Genomic DNA, 17,575 nt, shown 5'->3' with positions numbered 1-17,575 from the left:
TCCAAATAATGTGTTTACACTTGTACTAACTCTGATTTCAATATTAGAAAGCTCTTCTTTCCTTTCTAGTCCTGCAGCTTGTTTTTAATACTTCCTGTCCTCTTTGTAAAGGAAAACTTTATGGTGGTGTTCAGAGGCTACTGGACTGGAGAAAGAAAGAGTTCACCTTTCTTTTCGCTCTTTGGCCAAGAGTGGAAATCAACAATTGAAGCCTGGCAAGCAGGGTGGGGGGCAGGAGTAAAATCTGGTTTTGTTTCTCTTAACAGTCATGGAAGCATACCTGCTTCATTTGGACTTGTCTTTGGCTGCAGAATTTATATAAAAGTTCAAATTCAAAATACTTTGATATTCTACAGTCATTTTTTATACATTCTATCAACAAGCCCACAATTCAGTCTTATTCAATACATTCTTCATTCACACAAACACACTTTCTATCAGTTCTCCCACCTGAAGAAAACTCCTGGACAATCTCATCCACACCATTCCACTGTTATGATAATTTATTTTTTTTTTAAAAAAAAAGCCTGGCTAATCCCATCTCTTCATTTGGATCCTCCTCCAGTAACACTGCTGGAGAATACGGAGGAGAGGGAGGCTGCTGAGTTTTGAGTTATGCCTGACTCACGCCTATAATTTTCACAAATGCTTTTGCAACACAAAAAGATGGGGAAGGAGGGGGGAAGGGGGGAAGGAAGTGGGGGGAGACAGAGAGAGAATATTAGGCTTTGTTAACATTGAGAAAGTTATCAAAACAGACAGAAAAGAGACTGGGAAAGGGTGGACCAAGAGTGGTGATAATGTAAAGAGACAAAGCCAAAGGACCATAAAAAATAAAGAGGGAGAGAGAAAACAGACCAGGAACAAGGGAAGGTAAAAGGGAAGGTAAACACATAATGACAGAATGAGACTAGTTTAGAAAGACGGCTAGATAGAATCCAGATTCACACACTTAATAATCACAAAAAGAAAGAAAAGAAAGAAAAGAAAAGAAAAGAAAATAGAAGGGGAGAAAAACAATAGGAAAAATATAGGAAATATGGGCATGTGTATTCACACAAAAATAAAAAGGAGAGAGACTCACAGATTACAGGAATCTGACTTCACCCTTACTGCCTTTGTTCTTTAAATATGTTTTCCACTTAGTAACTGCATTTCCTTCCTGAAAAAGCTATTGGAAAAAGCTGACTGTTGGCTCAGGAGAACCTCTGATGAATTATTGCTGTTAATATCAACAATGATTTTGCCTTCTTCACTTTCAGTTAAACTCATTAATGAAACTGGTGGCTTGTCTGCTCCCTCTATCGAACAGCTCCTCTTTTCAGGTCAGGTGTGATGAAGAGAAGGAAGAAGGAAGAGAGACATGCAGAAAAAAAATGTTTCTAGGTGGATCTGGATTCTGTCATATTTCACAAACTTTCATAAGTTAATGTCATTTTTATGGTGTTTTCAAGACTCCAAGAGAAAAACAAGACAGTTAGCAGATAACTCACAGTAGGACTTCATTTGAAAATTATTGGAATAAGCAAAGTCACCATACAAGTGAAGCGAGAGTAGAAGATGTGAGGGGTTTTTTTTGTTTGTTTGTTTTTAATTAGATTTATATGTCGCCCTTCTCCGGAGACTCAGGGCGGCTTACAATGCGTTAAGCAATAGCCTTCATACTTTTGTATATTTTATACAAAGTCAGCTTACTGCCCCCACAACTGGGTCCTCAATTTACCTACCTTAGGAAGGATGGAAGGCTGAGTCAACCTTGAGCCTGGGGAGATTCGAACATGCAATAATTGCAGACAGCTGAATGTTAATAACAGGCTTTTAGTCTGTTGAGCTATCCAGGCTCCTAACTAACTAAATAGTTAAAACTATTTTTCCAGAATGGATTCTGATCTGGCTTGGCTTTACTGAGATGTGGGGGGGGGGGGACCAGAGACTAGCCTTCTCTGAAAAGTGAATCTTGGCACAATGAACTTTAGTCTAATCATGTTCTTATCTGATCATGAGATGAATAATGCTGGGCATCAAGAAATGAGAATTTCTCCTGCTCTCAAACATAACACAGTTTCTGCTGTACAGTTTCAGAGGCAGACAGCCTCTGTGAGAAATGAATAGAATCTGGTTAAGAAGGAAATGGGGCATATTCACTTGAGGACAGGGTGTGCACATACAAAACAGAATGAGAAACCACAGACAAGATAATCCCTTGTTTTATTTGAGATGCACTTAAAAAACAAAACATGAGATCAAAAAAATATCAAGATTATCACAGGGTCTTAGCCACCTGGAGCATTCTAGATAATCAGAAAACAGGCTCTCTTTCTCCATATCGTCTTCTATGGGATTTCTGCGATTTCTAGCAAATTTGAGAAGGAATTCAGACTGATATATAGATAGGACCTTCAGTTTCAGGATAGCACACACTAATTACTTTCTTTTGTTAATTAAACCTGCATGGTTCTAATAAAGTATCCTGCTGTTTGCCAATAAATTTAATTAGCCTAAAGGGAGAGTCCCTCCACACAGCTATTTAAAATTGTCACTTTCCACTCACTTGGGCTTCCCCTTCTTTTTTCTGTTCCTCCTTTAGACCTTAATTTATGCTCATTTGGCAACCCTTTGCATAACCCAAGTCCACTACCCTGGCTGGTATGTACAATGACCTCCACTTTGGCAATGTCTCTGGGGACATTTGAAGCTGAAAAGAGGACAGTTTTACCATTTTAAAGTTAAAGAGCAGGCTTGATGCTTGAGGTGTAACTGATTCAGGGTGTAATTAGATGTTACAAAAGGCATAAAGCTGCTACCTCTTTCTCTGTCTCTTTCACACTCTTCCTTGTAATGTCTACAAAAGTGTGATGTGATGACATCATGCTATATATTTCTCTATTCCCACTGCAATCGCTAGATATCACTTTTGGGGGAAGGGCAGTGCAGAACATGACAACATGATATTCCACACAATCTTAGATGCCAGAACAGCAACAGCTCTGTGACTGTGATAATATTCTAGTTCCAAAGTCACATAATGGGTAGAGAAGGGAGCGTCAATACTTTCTGAATCACACAGAACCAACAACGCTATTTAGCCAAAGTTTGGACTATTTGAAGAAGGATGAGCTTTTCTGAAAGGAAAAAAAAAATACTTTCAGAAGCTTTTGTTTCAATGTAAAGCATTTCAGTTGGTTAGTAAAAATTTAGTTTTTAGTTTACATTTTCTACAATGTCATGGGCAAATTAATACAACATCCTAGATAGGCATGGCAGAATTTTATGTGGAACAATTTCATGTATAAAACCTAGGATAAATTAAATCTCAATACTGGAAAACCTTAACTAACAGCTAATGATGCTGAGTTTTACAAGCCCAGTGAGGATTCACTGCCTGTACATTTAGGGTCTTCTAGGTCTTTATTGCCTTTTGTCTAAATCTATTGTGAAACTCAAAACAGAACAATACATTCTGGTGAACTTAAAAGTTGAGATTGTGATCCTCCTAAGTGAAATATACAGCCTGAGTCTGGGCCTGGGTCACTGAAGACTGGAAGGTGGCCAGCATAATTCAAATTGTTAAGAATGGCTCATAAGAGACCCAGGAAATTGTAGGCCTGTCGGTTTAATATCTGTTCCAGGGAACATATTTGACACTACTATTAAAGATAAAATTACCAAGCATCTGGAGACACCTGTCTTGCTCAAGGATATCCAATATGGCTTCACTATTAGAATTTGTTAACAAATTAGAATTTATTAATAAAGATGCAGATAAGAGTAAGCAAGTAGATATCATCTACTTAGATTTTCAAAGTCTCTGATAAAATTCATCATCAAAGTTTTCCCAGCAGGCTTGAACAGGAAAGTAGCTAAAAATGGAAAAGAGTAGGAGAAAACCAAATCAATTTCTTACAATGGAAGAATGTAACTAATGGAATCCCACAGGTTTCTGTCCTAGGACCAGTGCTTTTTAATATATTTATAAATAATCTGGAATGGGATGTGACTAGTGAAATAGCCAAGTTTCCTGGTGACATTAAATTGTTCAGACTAGTAAAAATAATAAGGGACTGTAAAAGAGCTCCAACGGGATGACTGCACATTAGGGCAGTGGGCATCAAAATAGCAGATGTATTTCAATATGAGTAAATGTAAAGTGATGTACGTTGGTGCCAAACATCCTAATTACTTATATAGACTAAGGGGATCAGAGTTAGCAGTCAGTGATGAGAAAGAGATCTTGAAGCAATGGTAAATAGTTCAATGAAGATGTTAAGAGCTATAATTGCACTCAACAATGAACTAAAGGGCCATCATCAGTGAGCTGTTGGACAATATTACTTGGTCTGTTGTGTGGATGTTTGGGTGGTTTAGGGGTGGGGAATTATGGTGGGTGGGAGTGTGTTTGGGGATTATTATGTGTCTTGGACCTGGTCTTTGGGTGCTAAGTGAATTTCGTTGTATGGGTATACTGTGTATATACATACAATGACAATAAAGTTATTTTTTAAAAAAATTAACACAGCACACATCTGTTGTAAAAAAAAGTCAACAACATTTTAGGAATAATATATTGAAAACAGAGATCCAATATTATTATGCCCTTTTGTAAATCAATTGTGTAACCACTCCTGCAATATTATGTTTAGTTCTGTTTGCTGCACATTAAAAGTATATAATGAAGCTGGAGAAGGTTCAGAGAAGATGAACTAAGATGATCAAGGGATTGCTTTTCCATGAGGAAAAGTTGTAAAATTCAGAACTATTAAATCTAGAATGGAAACAAATGAGAAAGGATATGATTGAAGTGTATAGACTTTTGCACTGTATAGTTAAAGTAGACAAAGAAAAGCTATTTTCTCATTCCCAAAATACTAGAACCAGAAGTTGCTTGAATTACCTCCTGGAAAAAATCGGAACAGTTTTTTTTTTCTTTTTATTCTTTTTTTCCACTGCAGTATAATGGTGCAGAAATGTTTAAAAAGTACAGTAATCTAGAAAATGCCATTCTATCCCCAATGGTTGAAAAACTGTTCTATAGACAAAGAGATTCTAATAACAGGTATTACAATTATTTTTACAGGCCACCAAGACAGACAGTCAAAACTGCACACATTATCAACGAGTGACAATACTGAATAAGTGCTGGCTTAGAACATGAAAGACAAATTCTTAGTAGCTACAAAACTTCCACGTTTTCCTCACCTCTATAATGAGTATAATGAAAACAATAATAACGCCCTATAGCTGTGATGGTGAACCTATGGCACATGTGCCACAGGTGGCACGCATAGCCATATCAGTGGGCACACGAGCTCAGCTCCGCCAGCTTATTTTCAGGCCTTCTGGGCCCACCAGAAGTAGGGAAACAGGCTATTTCCTGCCTCTGGAGGGCTTCAGAGGGTGGTGGGGAAGGTCCATTCTTTGCTATCCCCAGCCACCAGAGGCTCTCTAGGAGTCTGGGGAGGGTGAAAACGGCCTTCCCCACCCTCCCGGAGGTTGGCAAACAGGCCATTTTTGGCCTCTGGAGGACCTCTAGGGGTGTGTGGGGAAGGCCGTTTTCACCCTCCCCAGATTCCTAGAGAGCCTCTGGAGGCTGGGGACAGCAAAAAAACGGGCCTTCTGGTCCCACCGGAAGTTGGCAAACAGGCCGTTTCTGGCCTCTGGAGGACCTCCGGGTGGGTAGGGAAGGCCATTTTCGCCCTCCCCAGACTGCTAGAAAAGCTCTGGAGCCAAGTAAGAGAGAAAAACGAGCCTACTGGGCCATCACTGCCCTATAGTATACCATGAAATCATGGCAATGAAAAGCATGCCTATAATATTAACATGGCAAAAATACCTTTCAATTACTAAAAGATTTACAGAATTAATGCTTTTTAAAAGCTATACTAATAAAGCTCAGATTTTCAGATATACATTTGAAGTAGAATTTTAAACATTCTCATATCCTATTACTGTGTTTCCCCCAAAATAAGACAGGGTCTTATTTTCTTTTGACCCCCCCAAATAAGGGCTTGGCCTTATTATCGGGGGGTCTTATTATTTTGGGGGTGCAGGAGGCAGCAAGTATGGGACTGGATGTCCTGTCGCTGCCATCACCTCCCTTCCTTGTTCTTCACACCGGCTGAGTGGACCAACACATCCCACGCCACCCCAATGGCAACAGCTGCTTCCCTTCCCCGCCATCTCTTTATCGAGAGGGGTGGCAGGTGGGACGGGGGAGAAGTGAGACACATGAAGCAAGACATGGCTCCCCTTGCCGTCTCTTCTTCCCACCCCCTCGCCGGGCATGGCAGGGCTCCTGCCCCTTGCTTAGCCACCTGCCCCCTTTAGGGATGCAATTTGGGGGTGGCAGGTGGGGTGGGCGAGAAGCAGGACACGCGTCTTAGCTTTCCAGCTCCGTCACATTCCTCGCTGTTGTGTCCAGGGAAACAGGCTGTAAAAAAAAAAAGCTTATCGCGAATTCAAGAAGTTTAATTGAACTCGCGAGAAGGTTTTCTTTTACAGCGTGTTTCCCTGGACACAACGACGAGGAAAGTGACAGAGTTGAAAGGTAAGACCTGCGTCCCGCTTCTCACCCGCCCCATCTGCCACCTCCAAATTGCATCCCTAAAGGGGGCAGAGAGCTAAGCAAGGGGCAGGAACCCTGCCATGCCCGGTAAGGGGGGGAGGAGAAGAGATGGCAAGGGGAGCCACATCTCATTCCATGCATCTTGCTTCTCCCCCACCCCACCTGCCACCCCTCTTGATAAAGAGACGGCAGGGAAGGGAAGCAGCCAGGCTGCTGTTGCCATTGGGGTGTGGGGTGGGACGTGTTGGGCCACTTGGTCGGCGTGAAGAACAATGTCCCCCCATTTCCCACCTCCGGCCTCGCCTCCTCAACTCATTTTGGTTGCGCAGCAAGCAACCAGAGGAAATGATGGGACCAGCTGTACATGCGTGTAAGTAGTTGGGGGGGGGACTTATCTTGGGTGGTTGTCTTATATTATCGCATGTGCTGAAAAGCCCAATTGGACTTATTATCCGGACATGTCTTTATTTTCGGGGAAACACGGTAGGTTTAATAGCAAGTACCCACATTTTTGCTGTCCCTTACCTGAACAGCCGGCTGCTTATTTTCATTGCTGGTAGGAGAAGTCAGTCCTGTTGCTTGCTGCAGAAGGAATTGCCTTGCCACCTGAAGAGCCTTGATAGAAACAAATATAGGACAGAATAAAGGGGAAAAAGTTACACTCTCTTTCCAGTTTTCTTCAAAAGCAATAAACTCTGAACTACAATAACTATGTACATGTTTAAGCTATCAGGGCAGGGAAGGGTCCCTACAAATCTGTATGATCGATAAAAGTATAGACTTAATTCAAACAGCATGATTCCTACATAGTGATGTAATTTTGTTAAGTATTCTGTTATGTAAGAAGAATACATCTTCAACCCTGAAGTATCCTAGAGCTCACTGAATAATCTGGCAATTTCAAATGCTGCATAATAAAGCTGAATGGAAATAGACTGGATTGGCAAATTCAGTGGGAATACTCTGGAACACCCAACAAACAAATCGACAAACCAAATGTACATACAAGATGTTAAATTTGAGGGGGGGACCTCAATAGATTATCTGACAGATTGAACTCCATTGATGCTTTCTTTCTTTCTATTCAAAGCCCATTCAAGATAAATACAGCATAAATGTCTATGATTACTGCTAGCCTCAAAGTAAAAAGGCAATGCAATCAGATTAAGAATAGGCATTCTTAAATGAACCATTAATTTATACTTCTCAAGGAAAGATCCTAAAATGGCTTTCTTTTCACTTATGCACTACTCTCTTTCACACCATTTACCTACTACTTCCATACCTTTCCCAATGCAATGCATTGCTTAGAACAGTTCATTTTATCTACAAAATATGTATTATATTAGGATAAAAGTTAAAATTATAATTATGGATTTATTTCTTGAAATGATACATAATTGTGGATAGAATGGCATGCAATGCATCAATCCAATTGGCCAATTTATTTAATTGTTTTAAATTGCTTTTAATTTTTATATTGTCATGGTTTTATTTCTGGCTGTACACCGCCCTGAGTCCTTCGGGAGAAGGGCGGTATAGAAATTTAATAAAATAAAATAAATATAATAAATCCTTTCTTCAGACCATTAATATCTCAGAAGAATACTTAAGCTTCATGTTAATATATATTCTGCATATGGATATAACATAGGATTGAAGATCATGTGAATTTGGCCACAGGTTTCCTCATTGTTACTTCTAAAACTGTTTCAGTAAAAAGGGAATTGCTAAAAATGCAGAAAAAATCAGAAATGTGCAACAGCATGCTAGGAGGGGCTGTATTATATTTTAGACACATATTGAACCTCAAATGTAGCTTAGTTCAGTGTAACTTAGTATCTATATACATTTCTCTTTATCCCTGATATGTATAAAGGGCTTAAAGCTATCTGAAAATAATTTTCTACTGTAAATTGATAGCACGCAACTAGAAGAAACATGTTGATTACCAACATGAAAGCAGCTTTTAACTTAGCAAGTTCTCATTAAAGCAAAGAAAACCAACTGTGGCCCTCTATCTGATGAGAGAGCACTTTCAAGAAAAGTCTCCATTTCTTGTGGTTATTTATTGGGCAGATACTCACAACTATTAACAGACTCACACAAAAAAAGTTACTCAGTTTAAATCCTAATTCTTATCCCATCTCAATTTTTATGTGGTTTGGCAAACCACTGAGCTCTCAAATAAGATATTCTGCACCTTTTTTAATAATAATAATAATAATAATAATAATAATAATAATAATAATAATAATAATAATGACTCGAGCTGCTGAGCTATTAACCAGCCTCAAAGGCTGTGAATCTCACTAAAGATTAACCAATAGAATAATAATAATCTGTCCAGTTCTAAAATTCAAGGAAATTGAAGCTAAACTCTCTCTCTCTCTCTCTCTCTCTCTCTCTCTCTCTCTCTCTCTCCCTCCCTCTCTCTCTCTCTCTCTCTCTCTCTCTCTCTCTCTCACACACACACACACACACACACACACTCATAAAATAATTACAAGAAATGTTGCCTTTTCTTAGGGTGGGCCTGGATAAGGTTAATATCCTCCAGACAGTATGAAAGACCATGCTAGTTAAGGAAAATGGAGATTATTATCTATTATATTAAGAAAACAATGGTAAAGCACTCCTCTGTCATTATAAAAAAAATAATAATAACAGGATGTTTCTATGTAGTCAGCAAAAAGTTCAATTTACCTTATATACTCCTTGGCCTAACAGAGGATCACCTTTGTTAGACCAAAGTGTGAGAATGGGTGAATGAAATGAGCCATTAATTCTCTTAAATTCTCATTTTATATACATGAATCAACTTGTGCCCTATTAAATGTTCGGTTTCCAAATGGAACACAACTATATTCTGGAGCCTCAGAGACACAAGATGTTCAGAAAGGCAGTATGGCTGGTTCTCAGTTTTTAGCGTAATCCTGATAGCCACTCAGAAGGAAAAAAGAGTGGGAAAAGGTGCGCATAAAGCAGGGAACTTGTGAAAGAATGCAAGCATTTAAAAGTGTGCCCTGGTGTTTCAGACTAGAGGGGCTGTCCCCAGAAGGGGGTGGTGGTGGAGGAAAGCATACCGAGAAGAGGAGTTCCATTCAGGAGCCAGCAGTGGAGGACTGCAAGCAGAGAATAAATTCTAGCACAAACAAGCCTGCTCCCAAAGCCCCATTTCCTCATACGTTCCTTATTTTTGCTTTGAAAAGAATTTCATGAAAAAATTTTTGGTACATTTCTGAACAACAAAGTCATTGTAGCCCTGCCTGCAAGACAGGTTTTTATTACAGCACAGAGACAAGAGGGGGGAGCACAGGGTAGAGGTCGGCGGGTCATAGCCCAGCTTGGCGGTGCTGCAAACAGCATGTGGGTTCCACTGAGCTGTCAACACTGCAGCCGTAAATCAAGGCTCTGGCTTCCAAAGGCCGGCTGTGCTCTCCCCGCTCAATAGAGGCACTTGCAGGGTGTGTCCCAGAGAAAGAGGCGCTTGTTAATTTTCCACATTTCCAGCCATAAAGAACAAAGTTACTTTCCGCCAAGCATTTAAAATCCTTCATACAGTACCGTACTTTCTCTGTTTGCAGGAACAGCTGATTTTCTACACCAATTATCACTTACACAGTTTAACTGCGCATACATACAAGAGAGATATTGCACTGTATTATCGAAAAATAAAACCGTCTGATTTGCAATGAAGATACAGAAATAGGAAATATATCATTTTAGAAACATACCGCAGAAATATATCTACATACATAAAGTTTCATACAGAGCACGCTTTGGAGTTTTTTAAAATAATAATAATATATATATATTCCATCTATGAACACAGCAGCTTAACATTTTTAAAATTAATTTCAGGATTCTATAGGAATATAATTTAAAAAGTTTACCAATTAAGGGTGTTAAAATTCAGGATTTACACATATATAAAATGCATATATGGATTTTGATTTAAATATGCTATATAAGCACACCACACATAAATTAATATTTATTATTGATGTTAAGTGGACATTCATATTTTATGCAAATTTACTGAAAAGCAAATATTTCACAAAATACCCTTAAAATTACAAGTTATGGAATTTTATTATTCTTAGAACGGTTTCTTGGGAAAATCAGGTGTTTCATTAAAACTATGCTAAGTACTAAATAGGTTAATGTTGCTTTTATACCTTTAAAACAGTTGAATGACTACAGTAAGTTTACGGATATTTCCCTTATTTGCACAAAAGCCTCTAAAAGGTGCCCATAGCAATCAATCTCTGACCCAATTCACTACATACAGTAATTGTAGATGCTGTATAAAAATCTAGAATATAACTGTCAGTTAAAGTAACTTTAAAATCATATTTATAAAATATACAGAACCAGTAAAGCCAAAGATCATATCCAGTTTGAGGCTTTCAACAAGTATGAAAAATATCATAGACTATACATTTAAGCTCCTAAATCTATATTCACTGTTTTTCTTTTCTTTTCCTGCCAAGTTAGTTTTATAATAATAGTTTCATTATATTATAAAATGCAGGTAATACTTTATAGAATAGATAGTAACTGGATATGGTGGTATTTATACAATAGCAATTAAAAATTATTAATATTGTGATGATTTAGATAAAACCTTTAAAAATAAGAAAACTTTACAACAAAGTTAACCACGATTTCTAAAATATAATGAACTTAAGTTCGATTAACTGTATAACAGCTGCAAAATGCAATGAATTATTTTACAATATGAGAAAGGTTTTGATCTGTGAGCTTAATACTAAAATCTCCACTATATTGTTAGCTGCTGTTATTTATAAATGTTAGAAGAAAGAAAATAATGATAAACAGAAAAGAAAATTTCAACAGTCAATTCCTGGGAACAAGTGTAAATGCCTCAATAAATTAGGAAGACTAAAATTGCCATTTTATGGTATAAAATTTATTTTTTTAAAAAAATTCTACTCTTAAATAGGCGTAAGACAAAATAAGAACATTAAAAAAGAAATCCCCCCTTCAAAATTCAACAGTTTGAAGTTTCAGTTGTACCACCTGGCTTTCAAACAACTGTGGCAATTGTTCATAGAGTATTTTTGTGCACTATAACTGTATCCTAAACAGCTTATTTTTCTTTTAACAGCATGTTGAAGTAACTTTTGCCAAATGCTTGTTTTCCTTTGCTTAAGGAAGGCAAGTCAATTCAAAACAGTCGGATTTCATTCATGATAGGTTGTAGTGACCTGCCTTGGATTCATACAGCTCTGTCACACTGTTGACTAAACCAGAACCTCTTAAAATATTATTGCTCAATGCAATAACTTCAAGGGTCACTATAAAGTACATCAGACACTCTGCCAAAGAAAAAAAATTCTGCAAAAAGGATATAACTTTACTTCTTAAGAGGAGTAATGATCATGGACCAAACAAACTGTACTCTTATTTGTCAAACTCTTCCATAGAAAGAACTCAATCTTCAATACTTCCCATGTCTGCTTTTCACTTCCTGAATTAATTTACCAAAGTTTAAAACAAATTCTGAGCAAGTCTAGGAGAAAAGGGATATGTCATAGCACAAATGCCATACTGATTCGAAAGATGGCTTGCCAGCAGAAATTGTGATGTTGCAATCAGCTGTATAAAGTCTCCAAAAGACCCCATTTTAATTGCATTAGCCACCCAATAGGAGCATTGTTCCCAAGAGGACAGCAAGGACTGCCCCCTGTTTTATGGGCTTTGGGAACCCTGTAAAGACAGTGTGAGTTTATTAAGTTGGTCGTGGCTTGTGCAAGAAGAATACAACTTGTGATGAGTGCCAGAACATGTCAAGAGGGCACCAAGCCAGGCTGGTACACAGGAGGCAGCATAAGGCCTGGTGCTTGATTGTGGGGATGCACAGCATGGTGCACAAGAGCCAAGAGAACTGTGAACAGAATGGAGAGGCCCACCCCATAGGAGCTCTCAGGGGGGAATTTAATTCACTCCCTGCTGACTCTCTCACTTTGTTGTGCTCTGAAGCACGAAATTACAAGATTTACAGGAAAAAAATGACATGGCTTTACAGTCTCACATCAGGGTCTCCTTGTGACAATTATGCACCTCACCCACAGATATACTTCCTCCCCTCCCTCAGCTACAATCAACAAAGGGAGAAGAAGAAAAAATAGAGCATTCAGTGATAGAATCAGATGCATAGGTAGCTCCAGGTTCCAGAAAGGTTGGGGTTAGAATTGTTTTTCCAAAATATGCTAATCTTGAATGAATTCCATCACAACAGTTGACAAACATCTGTAATTATGTCACAAAGCACATATGCATCTAATACACACAAATATATAATTAATGGGCGCATTATTGATTTTATTTACACATTGGCTTATATCTCGCTCCTATCACAGAATTTTGAGCAGCATATACGCACATATATACACTATTCATAATGCATAATCATAATTATTGTAAAAAAGGAAGCATAATAACAAAATATGACTATTGGGAACATAAGATGTGTACTCCAAAGTTGGAACACTATTAAAAGATTCCAGCACCCAAGGCCTGCTGGACTGTCATGTTTTAATCATCTTCTTAAAATCCAAGGGGGGAGAAGCAATTTGGATTTCCAGGAGAATGCTGGAGCACCAACGGATAAAAGCTCACTTTTGTAATCACTGTTGCTTCCGAGAGAAAGGGATACAGGGAGAGACAATAATACCCTTATTGGATGGGCAGATATAATTGGGAATGGATGGTCCCAAAGTTACTGAAATCCTGAGCCTTAGAAGCTTTAAACTGGACACCACACCCTGCTTTGCACCTAGAAACCATCTAGTACCTTGTGCAATTCTCAAAATGATGACATAATATAGACAAATTGAGAACCAGATACACACATGGTGAATTAAAATCTTTATAGACACATGCTCTTCCAAACTCTTGCCAGCATAAAGTTGATCATTCTTTTCTGTTCATCCTGCCTATGTCAGATGAGAGTGGGAAAGAACCAGGGTGAAATCCAAAATTTTTCCCTACCGGTTCTGTGGGCGTGGCAGGGGAAGGATATTGCAAAATCTCTATTCCCTCCCCATTCCAGGGGAAGGATACTGCAAAATCTCCATTCTCTCCCCTCCTGGGGGAAGGATATTGCAAAATCTCCATTCCCACCTCACTCTGGGGCCAGCCAGAGGTGGTATTTGCTGGTTCTCTGAACTAGTCAAAATTTCCGCTACCGGTTCTCCAGAACCTCTTAGAACCTGCTGGATTTCACCCCTGGAAAGAACTCTCCTTCTATCCTTAAAATCATCTTCCCCTAGCCTCAAAGTTATGTTTTGATAGTCATAAAAAAAATGCAATTTCACTATTACGAGCAGCTTCATAACAAATCTAGAAATGGTGGTAGGTTCAAATGCCACAAATATACATTGTCTCCACTCTCAAGGGAGAATGAAATATATCAGTGGTATTTGCTGGTTCTCTGAACTACTCAAAATTTCCGCTACCGGTTCTCCAGAACCTCTTAGAACCTGCTGGATTTCACCCCTGGAAAGAACTCTCCTTCTATCCTTAAAATCATCTTCCCCTAGCCTCAAAGTTATGTTTTGATAGTCATAAAAAAAATGCAATTTCACTATTACGAGCAGCTTCATAACAAATCTAGAAATGGTGGTAGGTTCAAATGCCACAAATATACATTGTCTCCACTCTCAAGGGAGAATGAAATATATCAGTAAACTACGGTACTAGACATCCTATTCAATTAATGGCTAGAGAAACTGCTGGTGACTAAGGATTAGCCACAGTCTTCTTTCAAACTAATATATGAGGTTTCAAGACCTGTCAAAATTTGTTTCAAGTTTAGTACTTTTCTCTAATTTTTTAATTATTTTCACCTGTTTCGATAATTTGTAAGCCAATCAGTGTTATCTTGTAGGATTGGCAGCATAGAAATGTAATAAATAAATAAATAAATAAATAAATTTTAAACCAGCATGTGATTAGCAGACTAGATTCACATGATCCAATTTTTAAACATAAAATTATTAATGTCTATGCTGTTTTATAGCTGATGTTTTAAATTGTTATATAGCAATAATTTAATAATGTTAAAACAGCAGCAAAAAATGTTGAGCATTAAAATGCAGGGTCCTTTTGAGCAATCAGTGACAGCATATTAACAAGCAATACAGAAAACATGAAAATAAATAAATTTCCAATCAATATTATTTAAAAATTAATTATATTTAGCATGAATTATATTGAGGTAAATTTATATTATCAGTAATTAATTTACAAAAAACAAACTTGCCAATTCTTCGATTTTTCTATTTTAAACTTTGAAATCTATGTGTCCATTTGCTCCTTCCTTGCAGAACATACAGTACCTGTATCTAATTTATATATTTTTAAGAGGAACATAGGTTTAATGAGTTTAATGGGAGAGAAATTAAGAGCAATACAATAATAATGCTAGGATAATTAAAGAACAAAAGAAAGAGAAATTTAGATTTCTTGATAGCAGGACCCCCAAGATGCCTTGCTCTGAAATACTTACTTTAGCAGTGCACAATTAAACAAAGATCAAGCGTTACAACATACAAATTATTGGTGAAGAGATATTTAGATTTTCAGACACTTGGAACAAGTCAGGCTAATATGTAAGAGGAAATGCAAGTGGAAGTTTTAAATATGAAAGTGATCATTTGAGCTTTTGTTCTGCAATTGTTGAACTGAGGATAGAATTTACAAATAGTGAGCATTGTAAGAAAGGGGCTATAGTCTCTATCTGTGCCAGAATAGTGAAGTTAAACTGACACTAGGAGAAGAGTTGGCATCATTTGAGGATTATCAAATTTTAAAACAATGATCCTGCAATCCTGATGCTGGTATCAAATGTATCTGCATGCAAACAAGAAAAAGGGAGGGAGGGAGAGTGATAAAAGAGGAGTTTCATAGGTTTTGAATCCCAGTGGTGGGATTCAAATAATTTAACAACTGCTTCTCTGCCCTAATGACTGGCTGGGTGGGCGTGGCCATGGTGGGCATGGCCTTCTGCACCCCCCTGGGAACAAAATTGGGCCGCGGGGGGGGCGCACCCCCCCGTGTCCCATTTTGGGCCTAGAAGGCCTCTCTGTACCCTCCTTGGAGCAAATATGGGCTGTGGGGGGGGGGGCTGCGCCACACCTCCGTGCCCCGTTTTGGGCCTAGGAGGCCTCCCTGCAGCCTCCTGGGAACGAAAACAGGCCACGGGGACATGGACACACACACACGCACCCCATTTTGGGCCTAGGATTCACTGAAGCCTCCTGGGAGAGAAAACAGGCCACGGGGGGCTGCCAGCCCCCCTGCGCCCTGTTTTGGGCCTAGTAGGCCTCCCTGCACTTACCTGGGAGCCAAAATGGGGTGCATGGGGACTCTGGGGAGGGGAGGGGCATGGCCAGCCAGCAATTTAACTACCGGTTTTCCCGAACCGGCCCAAACCAGCTGAATCCGACCACTGTTAGTAGCCTAAGGGAAATCTTAGATCTTCTCCTACAACACATCCTTCATAGCTTCCGTGAATATACTTGGGGAAAATATGTTTAATCATATTTCATTTCTGGAAATTATTTTACTCTTACCAAGAATATTTGGAGGGGAACATTTTATGAAGTTTACAAACAATGGAGATGTTCCTGAAATGAAAAAAAAAAACAGAATGTAAAAGTGCTATTTATAAAGGTGAATGCAGGGTAGGAATATCAAATAACAAGGGATGTAGATCCATGTAGTCCATCATTTCTGCTGATCCCAAAGTATCTTTAATGACATTTTTAATTCTTTCTTTGTCGTTACTGTTATTAAATGAGCATTGTTGCTAATTGTTAGATTGGTCCAGAAAGAAAACACTAATTGATTACTGATTAGGGAGTCAAATTGGTGCATATTAACAAGTGAAAGATGAATTACTTGATGGAATTAATCAAATCGAATTATGCCTATACAAGTGAAAAACAGAAAAAATCCAGATAACAGAGATTAAAAACAAAATTAAAAAAGACAAGAGTCAAGTGTTACAAAGCCAAGACAGATAGATATTAAGAATCTATATGCTATTAAAATTGTCCTGTCTGTTTGTACTTTCCAATTAGTCCAAATAGTATATCGTAGCACAACAATTTTTTGTTCTGAGTTGCATCTGAGATGATGATGGGACTGTACTGTGTAGGGCCAAAAAATATGGTCAGTCTAATCGTGCCATGTGGAAAGAGCGAGGGAAATCAAAGCAATAGCACTATGATTCAGGAAAACTTAATGTTTATTGTTTTCTGCTGACACAGTGAGTCAAAGGTTGTTTAATATAAGAAAAAAATTGTATCCATTATGAAAAAGACTAAAAAAGGATTAAGAGTTAGCTACAGTAGTTAAAGTAAAAAGAGAAAGGAGAAATAAATTCTAAAATATCAAAGTTTACAAAGGAAAAAATTAAGCATTTTAAAACAATTAATGCAACAGTGTACAGTCTGAACCTAACCACAGGCATTCCATATATTAAGTACAAGAGAGACTGTTAAATAAAAAAAGGCCATTGCAAATTGGAGGAAGGATAATGAGAACAAAGAATTCAGAGCTGAAAGAATACTGTAAAACATTTAATTATGAGAAGATGGAAAAACGACGACAAGATGAAATAGAAGATAACTAGGGGGGAGATTAATGATTATGAACATTTCTAACTGATTTTTGAATAAGACTAGACATAGTTACTGAAATCCTGAGCCTTAAAAGCTTTAAACTGGACACCACACCCTGGTTTGCACCTAGAAACCATCTAGTACCTTGTGCAGTTCTCAAAATTGTTAGATAGGTGGATTGAAGAGACTGGAGACAGGCTTCAGACAACAGTTCTTTATTCAGCAGCTATTTACAATCCAGCAGCTAGCCTCTCTGACAGCGAGCCCTTTTATAGAGGGTTGTCAGGGAATCCAGCCAATCACATTCAAGCCCTCTTCCCACTCAAACAGCAGACCAGAGGGAAAACTATCCTGT

General features: G+C 38.2%; 1 protein-coding gene across 2 annotated transcripts in view; it reads right to left on the bottom strand.

Moving 5' to 3' along the window:
* Nucleotides 1–17,575, bottom strand: part of FOXP4 (forkhead box P4) — a 170,780-nt gene that overhangs the window by 67,958 nt on the left and 85,247 nt on the right. For both annotated transcript variants that reach the window (XM_070941510.1, XM_070941509.1), the window contains exon 3: nt 7,088–7,177. In XM_070941510.1, coding sequence (XP_070797611.1) covers nt 7,088–7,177 — 90 coding nt within the window. The remainder of the gene's footprint in view (nt 1–7,087; nt 7,178–17,575) is intronic.

Source organism: Pituophis catenifer, unplaced genomic scaffold, assembly GCF_029215685.1.
Source record: "Pituophis catenifer annectens isolate HBS135680 unplaced genomic scaffold, rPitCat1.0.hap2 SCAF_3, whole genome shotgun sequence".
Taxonomy (NCBI): Eukaryota; Metazoa; Chordata; class Lepidosauria; order Squamata; family Colubridae; genus Pituophis; species Pituophis catenifer.
This window is presented reverse-complemented; position numbering and strand designations above follow the sequence as displayed.